This window comes from Embiotoca jacksoni, unplaced genomic scaffold (genome assembly GCF_022577435.1).
Source record: "Embiotoca jacksoni isolate LCO1_2020_lvr unplaced genomic scaffold, fEmbJac1.0.p SCAF_4, whole genome shotgun sequence".
Taxonomy (NCBI): Eukaryota; Metazoa; Chordata; class Actinopteri; family Embiotocidae; genus Embiotoca; species Embiotoca jacksoni.
This window is the reverse complement of record NW_027185392.1, coordinates 4885762-4904360: the sequence shown is the minus strand read 5'-3', so window position 1 is coordinate 4904360 and position 18599 is coordinate 4885762. Positions and strand designations below refer to the sequence as shown.

Sequence of the window (18599 nt, the reverse complement as noted above, 5' to 3'; positions counted from 1 at the left end):
ACATCATCATGTGAATTCAACACATCCATATTAAGTTGGGATTTTCTATGCAGCTTGTCCTTGTGTGTTTCACATTGATCCTTGGATCAATGTTCATACATTCCCGTTTCCAGCCCTCATCATATTAGAATCTGTCAGTCTGGTTGAACATAACACCGGCATAAAACTGTTAACCAAATACGAGAAGTTTATTTTTTCGTAAATACACAGTGAAAAGAGTTTTTAACCATTATTTTCATAAGGCAATAAATGCTAAACAACTGTTTATAGTTTATCAAATGGCAATGGGTAACGCACTTGGGAGATCCAGTCTTGCATGACACTGTGAAAAGAGACAGAGATGCCAAACAGGGAGGTGCTCGTGTGTTTATTGTTCGTGTTTTACTGAACAGTAGAAAAGGAACAATGTTGGGGTGCCATGTATGCGTTGCAAACTGTTTTTGCCAATTTTATGACATTGAATTTAGGCTGCATTCAAAGTCTGCCAATATACCATATTTTCAAAAACATTGCCACGGAAGGAAAACAAAACAAAAACAAACATGAACCAAAACATTAAAATAATGTACTCTGTTGTTTCACTGCAGGTTGTGGATCATCTCCTCCTTGGCAATGAGATGCGTGGTCTTGTTGACAAGAGACATGAGAGAGTTGAGTTTGTGCGACCAGTCGTTGAGCAGGTCGTTGGGGTCTTTGGGCCTCTGAAAGTTGATGATGCCAGCCATCCGGTCAACCTTGGCATAAATGGTCTTGTTTACAACTAGGCTGGAGAGGAACTCCTCGGATTCCTGGTGCGGTGTTGGAGAAGACAGAGATTTTGTTAGTGTCTTTCAAAAATATCCTCAGTGAGCGCAAATCCTGATATTGAGTTTGCTTACAATTAAAAGGAACTCTGCAGGTCCAATTTGATGACCTCATAATTCTGAACTATAATACCTAAATTATTAATTTTACTCATTTGCATTGTATGCATCTAGTGCAATGACTAACTTGATAATTTGTTTAAAATAAATAAATAAATATATATATATATATATTCGGGAGGGCTATTTGGCCAACGATAACCATGTCATCAGTCAATGACCCATAATTCCCCACATCAGCACATTAAACCAGTTAAAAGTAAATATACGTATGCACAGTATATAAATCAAACATGTTTTGTATCTACTGTTAACTTGATCTTCAGTCTGCAAGAGTTTTTATTGTAAATCTGTCACTTACATCAATGGAGAGGTCAAGGAGTCCGGCCATCCTCGTCATTGTGATCCTGGTGTAATATTTGGCCATTATTCTGATGTTCTGTAGGACAGATGAGAGCTTTATCAACACGCATATCTGCTGTACAATATTTTGCATGCTTTTTGCAGTTACAACATGGGAGCTTTTGGGTCCCATCAATTTCCAAACTACTTTGTTTATTTTAATACTGCACATCGAACTGTCAAAATTACTACACAATGGCTTGATCGCTATTGTTTGATCAGACCGTAATACTTTTGCCTTTTTGTTGGAATTGTTTCCATTTATGTCTCTGAGGTTAGAGTGCCGCTTTTTTTTATGACGTCATCACCTCGAGCCACTTTCTTCTGATGTGGTTCAATGACCTTTGAGTGCCATAGTACAGTGTTTATTTTGATTACTGGGACTTGTAATTGTCAGTAATTCATTTGTATATTTCAGTAATAGTTTTAGAATTAAAGTTGCTATTTCTATCATATCCGCCCTGTGAAATGAAAGGCAAACACTAATATATGTTATTTATATGTTCCTATATTCAATGTCAACCTTCATAAGGTATATGTATAATATCAACCTATTAGGCTTAAAAATAATATAAAATGTGATAAAATAACCAGAAAAAGACAACTTTTTAATTTAGAGTTATTTCTATGATAATTGTCAGACTAAGTTTCCTGAGCTGCAAAGAGCAATCTGTCAAAGTGCTGCAATCACCATCATTTTTTCCGATTGCTTGTGTTGCTTTTCTGTTGTTCTCACGTTCTCAATTTTATTCAATTAGTCCAGTTAGATCGGATCCATTTCAACAGACCCCAAGCAGTCTTTTGTGTATTCAAAAAATACATTTTGATCTTTGGCCACTTCATGCCAGTGATTGAGACTCATATTCGCTGTATGGTCTGTACTACCATCACTAAGGTGTGTTAACTCAGAGTAATAAAATCAAACTTACAGAGCACCACTTTGACTATATAAAGGTAGTGATCCTCACCACTTCACTTTGCATGCTTTCTCTCAATGCTCATCACTCTTATTTACGATGTTCTTGCATTTGTCCGAATGTGCCCGCCTGGTTCTGGATGGTTACAACCCCCCCTCCCCCCTCCCCCCATGCAAAACATGACATCAAGGGAGCATGGACTCATTAAACCACTCTACACCCGTGTTTCATCGCTCCAACTGTGGGACTTACATGCTCCACCACTCTGTTCTTCAGGTCTTTCCACCTTTTCTCCGCCTCCTCTGAATAACAGAAGACATCTGTTGCTGGGCTGTCGGGTGAGCCCTCTCTCAGCTCCTTCCCGTAATCCTCCACCAAGGAGGCCCAGCGCATCAGCTCCATAGTAGTGAACTGCTTCAGAAGGTCCCTGGGAATAGAGGAAGGATACATTGAAAAGTCCCTTGCATGCACAGACGGTAGTCACCTGATGTCACCATAAGTTGCTATGGTCAGCTCCTCTGAGTAGCACACAACAACATTTGTCTTGAATTTACACGGAAACAAATGACGAACGGCTGTTGTGCACAAAACTCCACACACAGATTCACATAGTGTTTGGGAAAAGCTGTTTATCAACATACACAGTAAAAATTGTATGCGTGTTTGTGTTAGTAATGCGAATACATATTTTCTCTTAGAGAAAGTAGACCGCCATCACATCGTGTCTGTGGCTTATTCACCGAATTAATGGTGGAACCATCAAGGCATGAAAAACAAAACATATCTTACTTGTATTTCGGGATTTCCTCCAGTTTCTTGTCTGCACTGATTCTGTGCACGAGGTCGGACTGCTCGTTGTCATACGGAGACAGAATCACATACAACACCACGCTCTTCAGGGCCTGAAACACAAATGCATTCATTGCTTTTCAAGAAACACCAAAGAGGCAACAAGTAAAGCAGATACTTTACAGTGTTGCTTTTATTGTTAAATGGTCTGTACTTGTATAGCGCTTTATCACCTTTTGGTCTCAAAGCGCTTTAACATGGTTTTCCCATTCACCCATTCACACACTAATGAGACAGATCACCATGCAGGGTGCTGCCATCAGGAGCACATTCACACACCGATGGTACACCATCGGGAGCAACTTAGGGTTCAGCGTCTTGGTCAAGGACACTTGGGCATGTGGACAGGAGGAGCTGGGGATTGAACCACCAACCTTCTGATTAGTGTGCAACCCACTCTGCCGTCTGAGCCGCAGCCTCCCTGGTTAGCATTGGAAACTAGCTTGTTATTGTACATAGAAAAGAGCACTGAACACACAGATGGTCACAACCTGGGTACGTGTTCCTAGTGCAGGTTTGATGTAAAACCTTATCAAGAGCTGTTGTTCATAAGTCAATATTTCAGGGCCATTACTTAAGGAGAACTTCTCCCTCCAAAACACCAGTTTTAACACAGGGTTGGTAGAGTATTACAATTTACTGAGCTACAGAAATTTCAAACATTGTGCTGTGTCTTCAGCCATGGTAAATAAATAAAAATATAGAACAGCATCGTTTCCATTGTTATCTGAATCAAGTTTAATCATATTTTTTTTAATAATAAGTAATTTAAGCAGTAACCCTTAAATTCGAAATGCTTAACAAACCAGTGAGAAAGCAGTTGTTATGTCCAAACTTCAAAATCTGATCGTCAAAACAACCTTCATACTCCAACTGTATTCTGCATAGTGTGCCTCGACAGAAAGCCAATGTACCTGTTGCCACTTGCTGCTGTCCTCCAAGATGCAGGGTGTGTCATAAATGGCCCGGTAGTGTTTGCAGATAGACAGGTAGGAGCCTTCATGCAGGTCCACCTGAATCATCAGGTTGTAGTACTTCAGCTTCAGCTCCTGAGTTGGTCATTAGACAAAAGGGAAAGTGTGTTAGTATTTAGCTACATCCACCTTTGCAGCTCAGATTTGCCCAAAAAAGCTTCCAAAAACGCTACTACAAAATAAACACACAGCCCTGCCACCGAATATTTTTTTAAATGGTCGTCAAGCCTATGTGAAAGTACATTACAGTATTTTAGAAACATTAAATTCAAGTCCTGGTCTCTCTCTTACCTCAGCCCCATCATCTTGGAAGAATTTGGTGTTTATCTTCTTGCTGATGATCTGGGTGCGAATGTAATCCTTGACAGCGATGCAAAGCCTCATCTGTTCCAAAATAAATTCCGCCTTCTCCTTTTTCTCCATGGAGCCATAAGTCTCCACCTGACCAGCGAAAAATAGGTATACATTGCGAGTGCTTCCAATACAGTATGTCAAAAACTTCTACAGGGAACTCATTTATATATTCTTGCTCTACATTAATATGGGGGGGGGGATGCAAATACTGCTAAATCTTAACAGATTTTGCTTTCTTAATAACTGAGAAATGTTCTTTCTACATTAATTAAATAAAGTCTTTACTATCAGTCTCTTACCTGCAACTCCTGGAGAATAGAAGCTGCCTCTTTGACCTCTCCGTTCTGCTCCTTGATACCGGCCAGGGTTTTGGTTAGCCTCGCACGCTCGATCTCCACATAGATCTGCGATTTGGACAAATTTGGTGTATTAGTGACAAACAGTAGGCTCTTGTGTTGAGAAGAATATTTACCTCCTCATCACAACCTGCCCTTAATATACCTGACCACATCGGCAGGAGAAATTTTTAAGTACACCAGAGTCTAATACATTTTGCAAAAGACTAGTAAATTCATTTGTTTTCTTTCAAGGAGCAGGCTGTACAATTTAGTGGCATCCAGCAGTGAGGCTGTAGATAGCAAACCCTCTGGATACCCTAACACTCCCTTTCATGGCATGGAATGAGAACCAAAGTGGCCACGAAACTCATGAAAGGCTCTCCCCAGAGCCCGTGTTTGGTTTGTCCATTCTGAGCTACAGCAGAAACATCACGGTGACACATGGTGCACTCTGTGAAAGAGGACCTTCTCTCTATGTAGATATGAAGGACTCAGTGGAAGGTAAAGAAAAAAACGATTCTTAGTTTCAGGTGATCATACACTAATGAAAACATAATTATGAAAATCATATCCCATTACTGCCAATAGATCCCTATAAATGCTACACACTGGTCCCTTAATAGATTCTGTACAAAAGGGAAACATTTCAGTGATTATTAACGAAGACATGCTTCAGATAAACAAACAAACTGGTATGTCTGTTTGGCAAAATCAGTAGCAAATCTCTGGGTGAAGAACACATCAGACACAAGTTGCAAACTGATTTGACAGAAGTTCAAATCAACACACATTTTCTGGTGTCCCTCTCAAAAAAGCACAATTATAAAACACAAAAACATTCCAGACCTTGCCAGCAGTCACGGTGCGAAGTGTGTCGATGAGTCTCAGCTTGATGGTCAGATCGGTTATAGCATCCACATACTTATAACATTCTTGCACCATTTTGGCAACAGCCTGAGACAGAAAGCAAAAAGTAAGAAAATTGATTTAGGTCTCAATAACTACAACTGGACAAGGAATGCCTGCAGAGTATTAAGTTATGCATGTTAGTTTAAAGTCCTGTAAATTAATTTGCTTGCCATAACAATCATTTTGGATCACAGATACTTCCCAATAAAGCTCGTTTCCCAAGCAAATCCAAAACTTTAAAGACATTCCACAATGACATGTATTTTCAGATTGTGTGATTCAAAATATAACGTTTGCAAGTAACTTGTTGAAAATAACAATTAAAACAGAAGAAGAATCTGACCTGTTTGAGCTGACTCCTCCTTTTGGTGAGTAACATGATATTTTCATTCAGGGAATCCCAGTCCTTGGCTTCATAACACAGCTGGACCACAGCCACAAGGATTCTGGATGTGGACAGCATGTCCGATGCCTAAGCGCGAGTTAAAAAACAGATTAGTAAACTCACAGACTAAAATATACACAAACAGACACACAAATTGCATAAAATAATTAATTAATCCAATACTCGACTCCGTAAAATGTCACTTTGTTGTACAATATTTGATGCAGAGGAGTCCCCCCCCCCCTCCCCCCCTTTCATATTTTTCCTGGATAATTTTACCGCTATAGGTTGTTAGTCAATGCCTTGAGTCGGGATTCCAGGTCAGCTGGACTTTTCAGGACATTTTAGTATAACACTGACAGGAAAGGGAAGCAGTAGTACAGAATCACACGTTTTCCAGGATTACTGAGGCTTCCCAGCCAACTCTTCTCTCGGTGACTACATGCCATCATTTGCACTGGAGGCCGTTTTTCCAATGTCGTGTGGTTCAAGATGAGCCGAGAGATGTTGTGAATTGAGGATGCGTTCTCACATCAGGTTTCCAGATGAAGGGAACTTCCGCAGCTAAATAAAAAAGGTATCGTAAAGCAAGTTACGGCGATACTGTATAAAGCCAAAATAGGTGCATTAACTTACCGTTCTGGTTTGCTTCTCCAACGACAACAAGCTCTCGACGGCCTCCTGCAACTTGCCCTCCTGCAGCAGAACAATACACAAACTTAACGTGTATAATGTTAACTTCAAGTCCACTTCGCCTTGCCGTAAAGCGAATAAGCGGAAGATATTGTCAACGCGTAGCCTACTAAAAACCACCGGTGGAAGCGAGTTAAATAGCAAAGAAAAACGCGTATGGGTGAATAAAAGGCAGTTAAAAAAAAAAAAAAAAAATGTGGGAAAGTTAAAAAAAAAAATATATATATATATATATACACATCGAGATTTATAAGTGACCTTCGTTCAAAGTGAATTGTTCCGAGGAGGTTTCTGGTTGGTGCTAAAGCTAGTAACGGTAGATGCTAACCATGACTCAGCCGGCGCCGGCCTCTTTCACGTCCCGCTTACCTTCGCCAATTTTTCACATTCCGGGATACGCTGTTCCACGGTTGCGCTGTAGTCGACCTCCATCTTCACGATCTTTCCATCGGATCTTTCGGCTCGCTCGTCGGACATGTTTGCGGCGAACAAGACAGGATAATGTACGGAACTGTTCTCTTTTTTTTTCCCCCCTGATGGCCTCGCACTGTTTTGCTCGTCAGATGAAGGAAACTGGAAAGATGACCAATCAAAAGAGGACGTGAACCAGCTGCCCCGGAGGCGCCTGAAGGACCCGCTACGGACCTCTAAGGTAAATGCGAAAAAAAGCCAGATTTTTTTTTTTTTTCTGTGACCTTTTTTTTTTTTTTTTTTTCCGCCCTTGCTGTTGTTCTACTTATCAGTCAATTTATACACCCTTTAAAAAAAAAAAAAAAAAAAAAAAAAAAAAAATCATAAAATGCCTCCCTGTGTAAGTTCGTATTGGCACACAAACAAAACATTTATTGTTGTATAATTAGTCTCCAACCAAACCATTCAGGAAGCCTACTTTACTTAAGTAAAAGTAGCCGATACTGTGAATATATCCACTACAAGGTGAAGCCCTGAATTCAAAACCTTACTTTGGTAAAAGTCTAAAGTCTTTTCAACAAAATGTAGCCTACATAAAGTAGCTTATGAAAAGTAAAAAAAAAAAAAAAAACTGTAGTGTAAATGCTCATGTCACTTTTTTGCTATTAGATATTCTTGAATTTTATTTTACTGTTGAATTAATGTGCATTTTACTGTTGTTGCTATTTAGCGATGTGCTTCTAATTAACTATTAAAAACTCGATGTACTGTTGGATGGTTTTATCTGTAGTAATGACTCATATTCTATAAGATTATAATATATTTGTTATGCTTTGGTTCTGTAAAAAAAAAAAAAAAAATCTCTATATGAAGTCAACAAGCTCATAAAAACAATGTATTTTCCAGTAAATCCAAGTGGTTTAAAAAAAAAAAAATAGCTTTAAAAGATTTTTCTATACCTAAAAACAAACATCTAATCCCTCAATTGATCCTAAAAATAAAAATTCAAAATAAAACATTTGAAGACACTTATTTTTCCCTAAAGATAAACAAATAAATATATATTAATCTTAAAAGTAACTGAAGCTGTCACAAATTAGTGGAGTAAAAGCACAATATTTGATGTGGTGGATTTTATATAAAGTTGCATGAAATAGAAATACTCAAGCAAAGTAAAAAAAAACAAAAAACTATTCTAGATAGGCCTACAGTACTAGAGTAAATATATGCGGTTATACCCCACTACTTCAATTTATCAATCAATCAATAGAATGACAAATTTAAATACTCTGAAGTAAATGCCTGGTATAATAATAATAAAGATCAATCAGATCTTTTTAGTACTGACTGGAATCAAATGACGAGGCTGAGGGTGATGTTCATGTGTCATATGGTGGATGCTTTTTGTCAAAATGCATTTGGGGTACTAGGTTGTATTTGGCTCAAGGGAACTCAAACCCAGACAAATAATGGCGATACTGGTGATTACAAGGATGACGGATAAGGGACATCAATGAGATGAAAGAACACGGAGATAATAATTTCACATACACACAGATACAATAAAAGTGTAGCACGTGTCCTGCACTCATTAATCAATCGGTCAGTGTGAATGAAGAACCTTGTGAATGGACATGAGCGTCTGAATGAACACGTGGTGTAATGACCACAGTCCGCCAGTAGGTGTCCCTTTAACGTTTGCATCCGTCTTCACAGTCTAATGCTTTGACAGGCTCCCCGTAAATAAAGCTAATGTGGGTCAGTGATTTTCCTGCTCCTGGCAGAGAAAGCCCCCAAGTCCTGAGCTAAAGTCAGTTTGATCCCAATGCAGGCTCAGCACAGACCTTGGAGGCCTGATAAATGGAACATGACTCGGGTCTACTGAGAGGAAGATCAAATATGGAGCAAGAACTCTGACTGCACAGGCATAAAAAATATTCTCAGTGCTTTGAGCATAGCTTTTCACACTTTGAAACCATCCGGAGGAGCTCAGCTAAAGAGAAGCTCTAAATGGCCATCATCGCCTCTGCCATCATCAATACAACTGATTAAAATAACAGTCTGCAGTGCCAAAACCCAACAAATCTGAATGTTTCCCCTGGAAATGTTTAATCTATTTCAGCAGTGCTTCTCTGCTTTAAAAAAAAAAAGAAAAAAAGTTGTACAGAGGTAGATCTGTTTCAGAGCTTAAAGATTTGCTTAGTATTACTGGCGTGATGCAGCAGTTCAGACGACATTAGGCCCTAATCTCTTTTCTAATCAACACAGACCTTATTGAAATTGTTAGGTCGTCATTAGGTCATTGCTGGTTAAGAGATAGGGCTCACGTGATAACCTGTCGGTCCCGTGGCCCTTTAAGCTTCAGGGTTTTAGGTTTAAAGATAAACAGAGACTGGCACAAATGAAATACAGGCCTGCTGTTATAGAAAGCTCCTCCTTCTATTATACGTCAGAGACAAAATAATGAAAACTTTGTGACCGCACACCAAACGATCATTATGTTTGTGATATCTTAGGACCTCTCTGAAAACATCTATTATCATGAGGTTTTAAGGCAACTTAAAGGAATGTCTTATTTATCTAGGCAATGACTATAAAGCTGTAAGATAGTTGTATGATGTCTTTATAATAATGGCTGAAGATGTGCCAAGACCTCACTGCTGTTTAGATTTTCCCCTTCTTGTCTCGGTTTCGACAATATTTACTTGTTGTTACTACCATGGCTTTTCCTATTAAAAAAAAACCCTGGTATTTACGGTAATTCAGATTTTCAGAAATCACCAGTTTTCTATTTCTTGAAATACATGAAAAATGCCACACAGGTATCACTGAAGTATGCACAATGAACCCCTTTCATGAAAGCAGTAGTATGGTGTTTGATACATGTAAGAGGGATCATAGAATGGGTTCTGTTGGATGAATACGACCTATTTGTACTTTTATTTGTGGCTCTATCTTCCATTAGGTTTAGTGTTTGCCTCTGTATAAAAATATAACTTATTGTTTTGAATCCAAATATGTGAACACAGTTCGAATGAATGTTTTTTTTTTTTTGTGGGCTCCAGTAAACCTTGCTCTTAAACTGCAATATTATTTTTCGCTTCTGGAGGTCTACAATAATCTTGAACTGCTTTATCACTTTAGCAAATGGATCACTTTTCATGAGTGCTATTATATAAATTATTTAATTGAAAGCATGACTCATCTCATTCTCAAGGGCTGATATACTGCTATTCAACGTTAGACCATTTACACGAACACACATTGGAAAACGTCAGGAAGTTCCATTCCACTCAAAAATATGTTTCGATCAATGTTATGTTGAGTGTTTATTGTATGCACTGTGTTGAGAGATTAACATTTCTTCTGCTGAAAGTGTTTGTCTCAGTTCATGTAAAATCTGATTTATGACAGTATCTGGCCGCCAAGGAAGCCAGGAAGCCAAATCCTTGTCCAATAGACAATTTATACTATAAGGAGGTGTGAACCCTGCATTGCACACTGAGAATGGGCTTTTGGTGACGTATCAGTAAACTTTTGAAAGCAAAAAGGCACTTGACATAGTAAAGTCCTGACAACATAATAGCGAGGAACCCAACAATTCTCCCTCATGGCCAATAGCTGGAGAGAAAACCTTCCTTTTAACTGGATGGAACCTCAGACAGTACCAGGCTTAGAGCTGGGCGGCCATCTACCGCCACTGTTTGGGGTGAGGGGAGCGCATACAGAAAAAAAAAGAACAGCATAGAGATACATGAAACAATAAACTAATGGTAGGGCCAGTAACCACAGCCTAGAAACTCATATAGAAGTTTTCACTTTGGGAGCAGGCGTTGATGTAGTGTTATGAATTTTAAAACAAGTTATGGAGTATTAAAAAAAAAAAAAACATGTCAAACACAAACCATTATTCAAAGCTGTGTAATTGAAGATATGTTAAAACATGTCTGGCGGAATCTTTGATATAAGACTTTAATGTGAAACTAAGTGCCAAAGGTTGTATAAAGACACACAGAGCAACAACTGCTTTCAATAACTGATAAATTAATTATGTATTTCTTTAAGCTACACAACACTTATGCATAAGAGAAGTTATGTGTTTAATTAAATATTAGGGATTCAAGTCTTGTGATATGCCTTTATTAATAATGAAGTTAGCCCTACACAAACTAGCTGGATTTACAAAGACATGTCATTTGTATTGTTTATTAAATGTCCTGTAAATAACATTTTAAGTTAATGGCCTTGCTTTAAGGATTGGCTCACACATTAGTTTGGGTATTAAGGGAATTTAAATTCCATTTCAGAGGGTTTGGCAGCCTGGTATGAATGTATTTTTTAGAGAAAACGTTTGCTGACAGGGCAAAATACTGTTTGTCAGCATATTCAGAGCAGAAATATGAGCATGAATTTTGCTGAGTAGACTCAAATACATCAAATATGTCAATGAAGCCAGCAGTGCAACTCTGATTAATTAAGAGAGACTATTTAATCATGTGTTTACATTGTTCTCTCTGCTCTGTGAAGACAAACAAGGCTCACAGTGAGTAAGTGTGCCTAATCTTTTAATTATTATTAATAATAAGAACACTGTCATCCCAGATGTCAAGCTGTCATGCATTCAGTGATGCTCAATGCTGCTGTCCACTGTGGCCTAGTAGGCAAGTATCTTTTCATGTACAGCAGCATTAGTGTCGCCTCCTGAATGTGTTCACAAGTTGCAATTACAAACTCGACAAAAATTGTGTTATAAATGTGAATATGTAAGTGTGTCATTTTAGATCAGAATGAGATAAACAAGTAGGCATAAGATAAGGATCTTTGCACTTACATTAGATTTAATATGACCTGAACGACAGTGGTTGTTTGTCTGTGACCTCTGAATACAACCCTTAAGAGGATTTCCTAAATTTGATCATCGCCAGGAATTGTAGTTCCCAATACTTTGCACGTCTGTCTAGGTCCAGGCTTAAAAAGAACTTGGTTGGGTCTCAAAAAAAAAGATCCTCATTTGTTTTAAAGCAGAGGACCTTTCATGTCATGGTTACAAGAATAGACAGGGTTAAAGTTAAGGAACCGTAATTTTGACTATCAAAAGAGCCATAATAAAGTCAAATGTTTTGTCAACCATTCTGATTTCCTCCTTATACAGATGTTATGCAAGATATGGAGTTGTTGTTTTTATAGGGACTCACTCTCAGCAAATTATGTAATTTGTTTACTTTGCAGTGGATGACTAACATCAGTACAGTCAGTGATTTGTATTTGATGGAACATATGTTTGTCAGAATTTGTGAAGGGCTGATAATGCAGCCAAACTAAAAAAAAAAAACTAAACTAAACAAAAACAATAATACTAAATCATTACATTTGATGGCACTTGCAAATTGTAACTACACATATCCACAGACACAATCAATCTCCACAAGTCATATTCACCCTTTGCTTGATTTGGGTGTTTTTTTTTTTTTATTGCCTCCTGTCTCCATGTAGCCCAGCTATATGTCTGGGGTCTCAAATCCATCTGCGTTTGACAAAAACTGAAGGGGACTACGGGCACTGTTGACCCAACATTAATACACCCTCAATCACCTTTTAATGTCGTGTTACTGTCCAAAAGCTCCCGTACTGCCTGCTGAATATGGTTGTCGAGAAAGCATGACGCAAATCTCGCTCTGCTATGAACTGTGTGTGCTAGATGTGTGAGAGAAGAAAAGCGCCTATGTGGTTTAGACAGAAGCAAGGGTGTGTGTGTGTGTGTGTGTGTGTGTGTGTGTGTGTGTGTGGGAGGGGGCGGGGGGTTGCAGTGCAGCAATGAGCTGATGTTTCCTGTGCTGTGGTTGAGTGGACCGGTGTTTCCACCGAGTACCGAGTCGTATTTCAGCCGGCCAAGCGGAGGGAAGAGACGTAGGGGGCGGGGGGGGGGGGGGGGGGGGGCCGAGGCTCCTGTGAACCGCATATATTTTCCGATTCCTCTGCGTGCTGCTTTTACAAGAGCCACAGAGAGCACAGAGCCTCCTTCTCATCCGACTCTAAGACTTGTCTGTTACTTTGAAGACAACCTATAAAAGCTGAGTATTTGCCTCGGGGGAGGGGGGAGGATTTGACAAAAAACACTATTTCCTTATCAGCAATTTGGGCAGTTACTTCTGGCGGTATCCCGAACAGTCCAGTGTTAGGCCAGCCGACGTGAGGCAATGTTACATCCGGCAAAATACTTTTCAAAATAAATGCCTAAAATAAATGGAAAAGCAAAGAGTTAATGAAGATTGACTGAAAATGTTAGTCAGTAATCATACTAAGACTGGAATACGGAAAATGCACTTCCATTAATAGCAAAAGTAAAGCAAGAAGATAAGTAAATTGTTAACCTTCATGTTATATGTTCCATATTTCCATATGTAGTCCTACAACACATCAATTTTGACCTTGGGAAACATCTCCGCTAGGCATTAATAAATTAAATATGCCTATTCAATTTGATATTTTTGCAGTGTGTTCCAGATCTTAATAAAATGCAATGTACTTTGCTCATTCTGCAATTTGGTTATTTTATCGCGCCTGAAAAGATACCTGTTAGAAATCGATGTGATTTTAACTTTCTTACAGAAAAGACAATAAATTGCCAGCTACTCTGCATAAACTCTTCATGAAATTAATTTATCTATATTGATTCCTTTTGTCCTTTGAATCATAGATTATTTGGTGTCACTATCTTGAGGCAAGGCAAGGGCAGCAATTTGCTTTTTGGTCCATATTGATCCCAACATCCACTGCTCTCTGTACTTTGTCACCTCCAAATTCTAGGAAAGTCCATGACAGCCATTGCTGCAATAAAACAGTCTGTAAGTCTCGTTTTTTTTTCTTCTTTTCAACACAGCTTCATTGAGGAACGTGTACAGAGTACGCCCTTTACAAGCTAGAATACAGGATCCTTTAAAACTGGAGTTTTTCACAAGGTTGCCAAGCTTGACATACGATTTATTTATTTATTTTTTAGAAAAACTGGAGACTGATTTGTGGTATCTGACATGGACCAATTTTATGCTTTTATTTTGAAGGGTTAAATTCTTAGTCTTCCGGTCTTGTTCTGCGTTGTATACTCGCAGCTTGACTCGTCGTTGTGATAGGAGGGGATAAATTGGAACCGACCGAGCTCCCCAATTCCTCCTCTCGGTCAGTGTCGGAGAGAGTGTCCGCTGGTTCTGATGAAAACACTCAGCTGCGAGTCCGGGCGCATTTTCTAACTCGGGCTAACCATCCTCTCACATGCGCCGCTGACACGTCTCCAGATATTACACACATCCCGGCGGGCGGCGGAGGGAACATTTACTGGTTTGACACGTTTGTGAATACATAGAGGAGACGTGTAGAGGGGGAAGATGTTGCTGAAGGAGTACAGGATATGCATGCCACTCACAGTGGAGGAGGTGAGTTTTTCTACCAATTTCTACTCCTCTTTGTCTCAACTTGGGTTCAGTCCTGCTCAGACGACCTCTGCAGCGCTTGGGTTTTTTCTGTTCCAGACATGTGCCAGGGGAAGTGTGAGAACAGCTTTTAGATGAACCTGAAGCACTTCATCAATCCATCCTCTTTTCTTTTTACTTGTCTTCCTACTTATCTGCAAACCATTGCAAGCCATTCTGTTTAGCCTAAGTGAACACTTAGACAATTTAATCAATCGTTTTTGTTGGCTCACACAAAGCCCATATAAAGAACTCTCACAATCCTGATTCTGTCTTTCTTAAATAGCCCAGATTAGAAATATACAAAACAAACGGCACACTTTTCCTCCATCAAATTAACATATATTACAGATCTAATAGTTTGCTTGATCACTTGGTTGTAATGTTAAAGAGGTAGGGGTCATTATAATCCAATCGGCACGCTTAAAGAGGCATCATGAGCTTCTTTCTTTGCTCACACACACACACACACACAGTTAAATGTAAATTGAATTGCGTTAAATTCCTCGCCCTATTCCTTTGCACATGATGACACTAATGCAGAGCAGGGTTCTCCACATTTAGAAGTGTTTCAATGATTGACATCAGAAATACATTATTCTTATTCATCCTGTTTCTCTGTTTTTTTTTAAACAAGGCAGTCTAAAATTAGGAGGTGAATACTCCCTTGTCCTGGCATGCATGCTGTAAAGTACAGCAGAGCCTTTTTTTTTTTTTTTTCAAATTATCGCCCATGCTGTCATTTTCTTTTTCATCTATGTCCCTTTTGTTGCTGTGAATGTGTGGTCTTTTTTTTTTTCTTTTTCTTCTTCCTTATGGCAGTCAGGTGGAATAATGGTCCTACTGCAGTGCCGTGTCTCCATTACATCTTGTTAAATCACATCTTGAGATGAAAATAAACATGAGATTGGGGCTTTTATCAAAAGAAATACAAATATTGTGATACTTGAAAATAATCAGACTATTTTTTGAAATTTCAGCAAAGTTATTTTTAGGAAAGAAAATGAGAAATTAAGGCAGAAAATGTTTCAGATGATTTAGTGGGCACTCACAAACTCATATTTCCCTTCTTTTACTCTCTTGACTTCACCTACACGTGTCACCTACATATAACAGAATCAAGTTTCTGCTTTTTTAATGGTGGCTTTTAGGAGGCATTATAGGATATAAAGAAATGACTGAGTAGAGCAACTCTCACTGAAGTGGTGCAATATGGGCTGATGAGATGGCTTTACATCTGCCAGGGATGTCACCATTGTCACCACTGAGCTTCCAGAACCATTTTCTCTGCGCAATCATTGGAAAAAGGCGTTACACCACTGACTCATGTAGAAACCTGCGGAAATGTCATCTTCTAATGCAAGTGGATAGATGTGTTCTCACAGGCCTTCTTGAATACCTTTGCGGTGTGTAAGTGTCTGTGCTTGAAGGACAGAGACATCGCATGTGTGTGTGTCATGTGGGCTTTTGCATTTGTGCATGCATTTTCCATTCGATAAACCAGCATTAGACTTTACCGTGCATAGTCACGCCTTGCAGAGAAGTGAGAGCTCTTTTGTCACGTTGAACTTGTTAACGGTTGCCTGTCATGAGAACCAAGAACAGTTCAATTAAAGGATCAGTCTGATGTCAAATTTAAACAAAAGGGTTATCCTACCACAAAAGTTCCAAATTCAGCATTGGATGGCGTCATCATTCCAAAATGGACAACTCTGTCAACGAATGGTTAAACAACTAAATATATTATGTTTATACTATAACTAAAGGCTTTTTTACATCGGTAATGATTGGAAATTGTTTTTTAATAAACTTTTGATAATCGATAATCTGCTGACACTACAGTTTTGTCTCTTCAGTTATACTTGTGGATCTATTTAAAATCTCATGTCCAGAAATTATTGAATGTTCTTTTAGCATTAAAGCTTGAATATCGGCGCCTGCTGTTGTAACTTCCTGTCAGTGCGAATTGCTACAGAGAAAAATTTACTTTCTTTATAATGCAGGCAGAAACATAAACTGTGAAGTGCACATGCAAACTTACAATTAACGACTCAACCACTTTAATCAGCTGATAATTCTCCATTCAGAAGCTGGTGCAGCTGTTAGACCATAATGGATACCTACAATTAAGACTTGATTAATTAAAGTCAGAGAAATATAATATAATTGGAAGTATTTGTATAAGTCCAGAGATATTGTGTGTATCAGATCACTGAAAACCTCTGAAGCCCTTCAACTGTATTCAGAATGTAACATTGAAGTCATTGCACATTTTAGCAAACAAGAAGTAGAGTAGCTGTCTGTCACTGCTCAGATCAGCCCTGCACTTTGCCTCTTCTTTTTCTGCAAAGATAAAGCTGTGTTTGGATGCATCCCAGGAAGCAGAGCTTCATTGTTTGTTGGCAACTTGGAGAGAAACCTCCTCAATGGTCCGGGGGAAACACAGAGGAGGCGGTGGCTTGTTTCTGTTTCTTCTTATCGTGGCTGCGCACATTGAGCTGAGTGTCATCCCTCTTCTCCGTATAGTTCAGCCCGAGTTTCCTTCCTGTCCGAAGGGAAGGGAAAGGAAGGGAAGGGAAAGGAAGGGGGGATTGATGGAATGACAGATGGAAGGATAGAGTGGACAGCTGATGCGTGAGGACAAACTGCTCTGCCCCGCTGAGGGGTTGAGGGGAAGAGGGAGGAAAAGGATGGCAGAGAGGGAGAGAGAGAGAGAGAGAGAGAGGGAAAGATGAGGCGGGAGTGGAGGTCATGCGGGAAGTTGTGGGAGATTTTTTTTTTTTTTTTCGTTAAAGATCCCTCGGGTCATACACTAATGCAGTGTGTGCGTGCTCTTAGATTTGGAGTCCCGGCGACATGCAAGGTCACGTCTTTCTGTGTATTGTCTCTGGGAAGAGATTACTGTCTGCTCCCTGGCTGAGTTGCGTCATCACGGCCGTACTACCACAGATGTTGGACCGGGTAGCCGCGCTGTGTTTATACAAGTTTAACAAACACCATGCGCACGGAAGAAATGATTTAGCAATACCAGAGAGTATGAGCTGTTCTGTGATTCCCAGCTCTCTGTCTCTTTCATCGTCTCTGGCCTGTCTGGATGTTTGCGTGCCTGACGTTCCTTTTCCCCTCCATACTCCTAAAGAAATAGTTCAATGGTTTTTTGTTTTTTTTATAGTGAAGACGAGGGGGAAACTGAGAGCTCCAGCACCCACGGGGACCTTTTAAAGCGCACACATAAACACGTTTACATCTTGTTTGTTTAATTCTTTCAAAAAAAAAAAAAAATCAAAGTGTAAAAATAACTAATTGTGGTTCTACGGTGGGCTATAGTCATCATCGGGAGTGTTGTTACTGTGAGGTTGCCAGGCAACAGAGGAACTCACAGCACCCAGCCAATAAATAATCCTTTACATTACCAGGCTAACGGGTTCCCCCTGTTTTCAGTCTTAATGATGAGCTGAACTGATCTGCTGCTGCTTCTCAAAGACCTCATGACAGGAAAGTGGGTATGTGCATTTCCCAACGTGTGGAACTTGTCCTTTTAAAATGGGCTGGGCCTCATTCTGACATTTTCAATATCAGTTCTGCTGCCTTGACTTCTATACCATAAAATCCATTTTGAATTTTTTTTAATTTACACCGTACAAGTCTTTATTAAATGTCCCCTAAACGCCTCATGTACTATCAGTAGACGCTAGCAAGAGAAGCATTCAGTTTGTGCAGCAAGTACTGTATGTGACCCAAACTGGTTTGAAAAGAGTGAAATAGGTTTTCTTAGCCGTCCAATAGAGGCATCGTCAATGCATTTTTAAAAATGAAAACGTCTGGATGAAGCCAAGGTGTTGAAATTTGGTACTGATGACACATCATTTAATATCACTGCCATAAAATTATCAAAGTTCAGTACCCAGCCCTATTGTCATCTCAGTCTTGCCAAGAAAGTGAGTAAGTGTATTAATCTATTAAATTTAAATTCAATCCCAGGATTCCTTTTTAATTAGTTATCTCTGCAAAAATCAAAAAGGGTCAAAGATAGAAAAG

At 39.2% G+C, this 18599-nt stretch overlaps 2 protein-coding genes across 2 annotated transcripts in view; one reads left to right on the top strand and one right to left on the bottom strand.

The window, feature by feature from the left end:
* Positions 1-169: 169 nt before the first annotated feature.
* On the bottom strand, positions 170-7269 carry psmd12 (proteasome 26S subunit, non-ATPase 12). The gene is made up of 11 exons (XM_069168135.1): positions 7054-7269; positions 6628-6687; positions 5950-6078; positions 5544-5651; positions 4659-4763; positions 4297-4446; positions 3946-4080; positions 2972-3084; positions 2435-2609; positions 1225-1302; positions 170-788 (listed from the first exon to the last, which is right to left on the bottom strand). The coding sequence occupies exons 1-11, from the start codon at positions 7159-7161 to the stop codon at positions 579-581; spliced, it is 1371 nt and encodes a 456-aa protein (XP_069024236.1). The 5' UTR covers positions 7162-7269; the 3' UTR covers positions 170-578.
* A 6958-nt stretch (positions 7270-14227) lies between these two features.
* LOC138208823 (cytoplasmic phosphatidylinositol transfer protein 1-like) overlaps positions 14228-18599 on the top strand; it is a 62189-nt gene continuing 57817 nt past the window's right edge. The window contains exon 1 of the mRNA XM_069166975.1: positions 14228-14525. Within this exon, the coding sequence (XP_069023076.1) occupies positions 14478-14525 (48 nt within the window). The 5' untranslated portion in view covers positions 14228-14477. The remainder of the gene's footprint in view (positions 14526-18599) is intronic.

Coding starts and splice junctions, on each gene's coding strand:
- psmd12 (XM_069168135.1), bottom strand. CDS start 7,161: ATGTCCGACGAGCGAGCCGAAAGATCCGATGGAAAGATCGTGAAGATG. Junction 4,447..4,658: donor CTATTCTCCAGGAGTTGCAG/GTAAGAGACTGA, acceptor TTCGCTGGTCAG/GTGGAGACTTATGGCTCCAT. Junction 1,303..2,434: donor AGAACAGAGTGGTGGAGCAT/GTAAGTCCCACA, acceptor TCTGTCCTACAG/AACATCAGAATAATGGCCAA.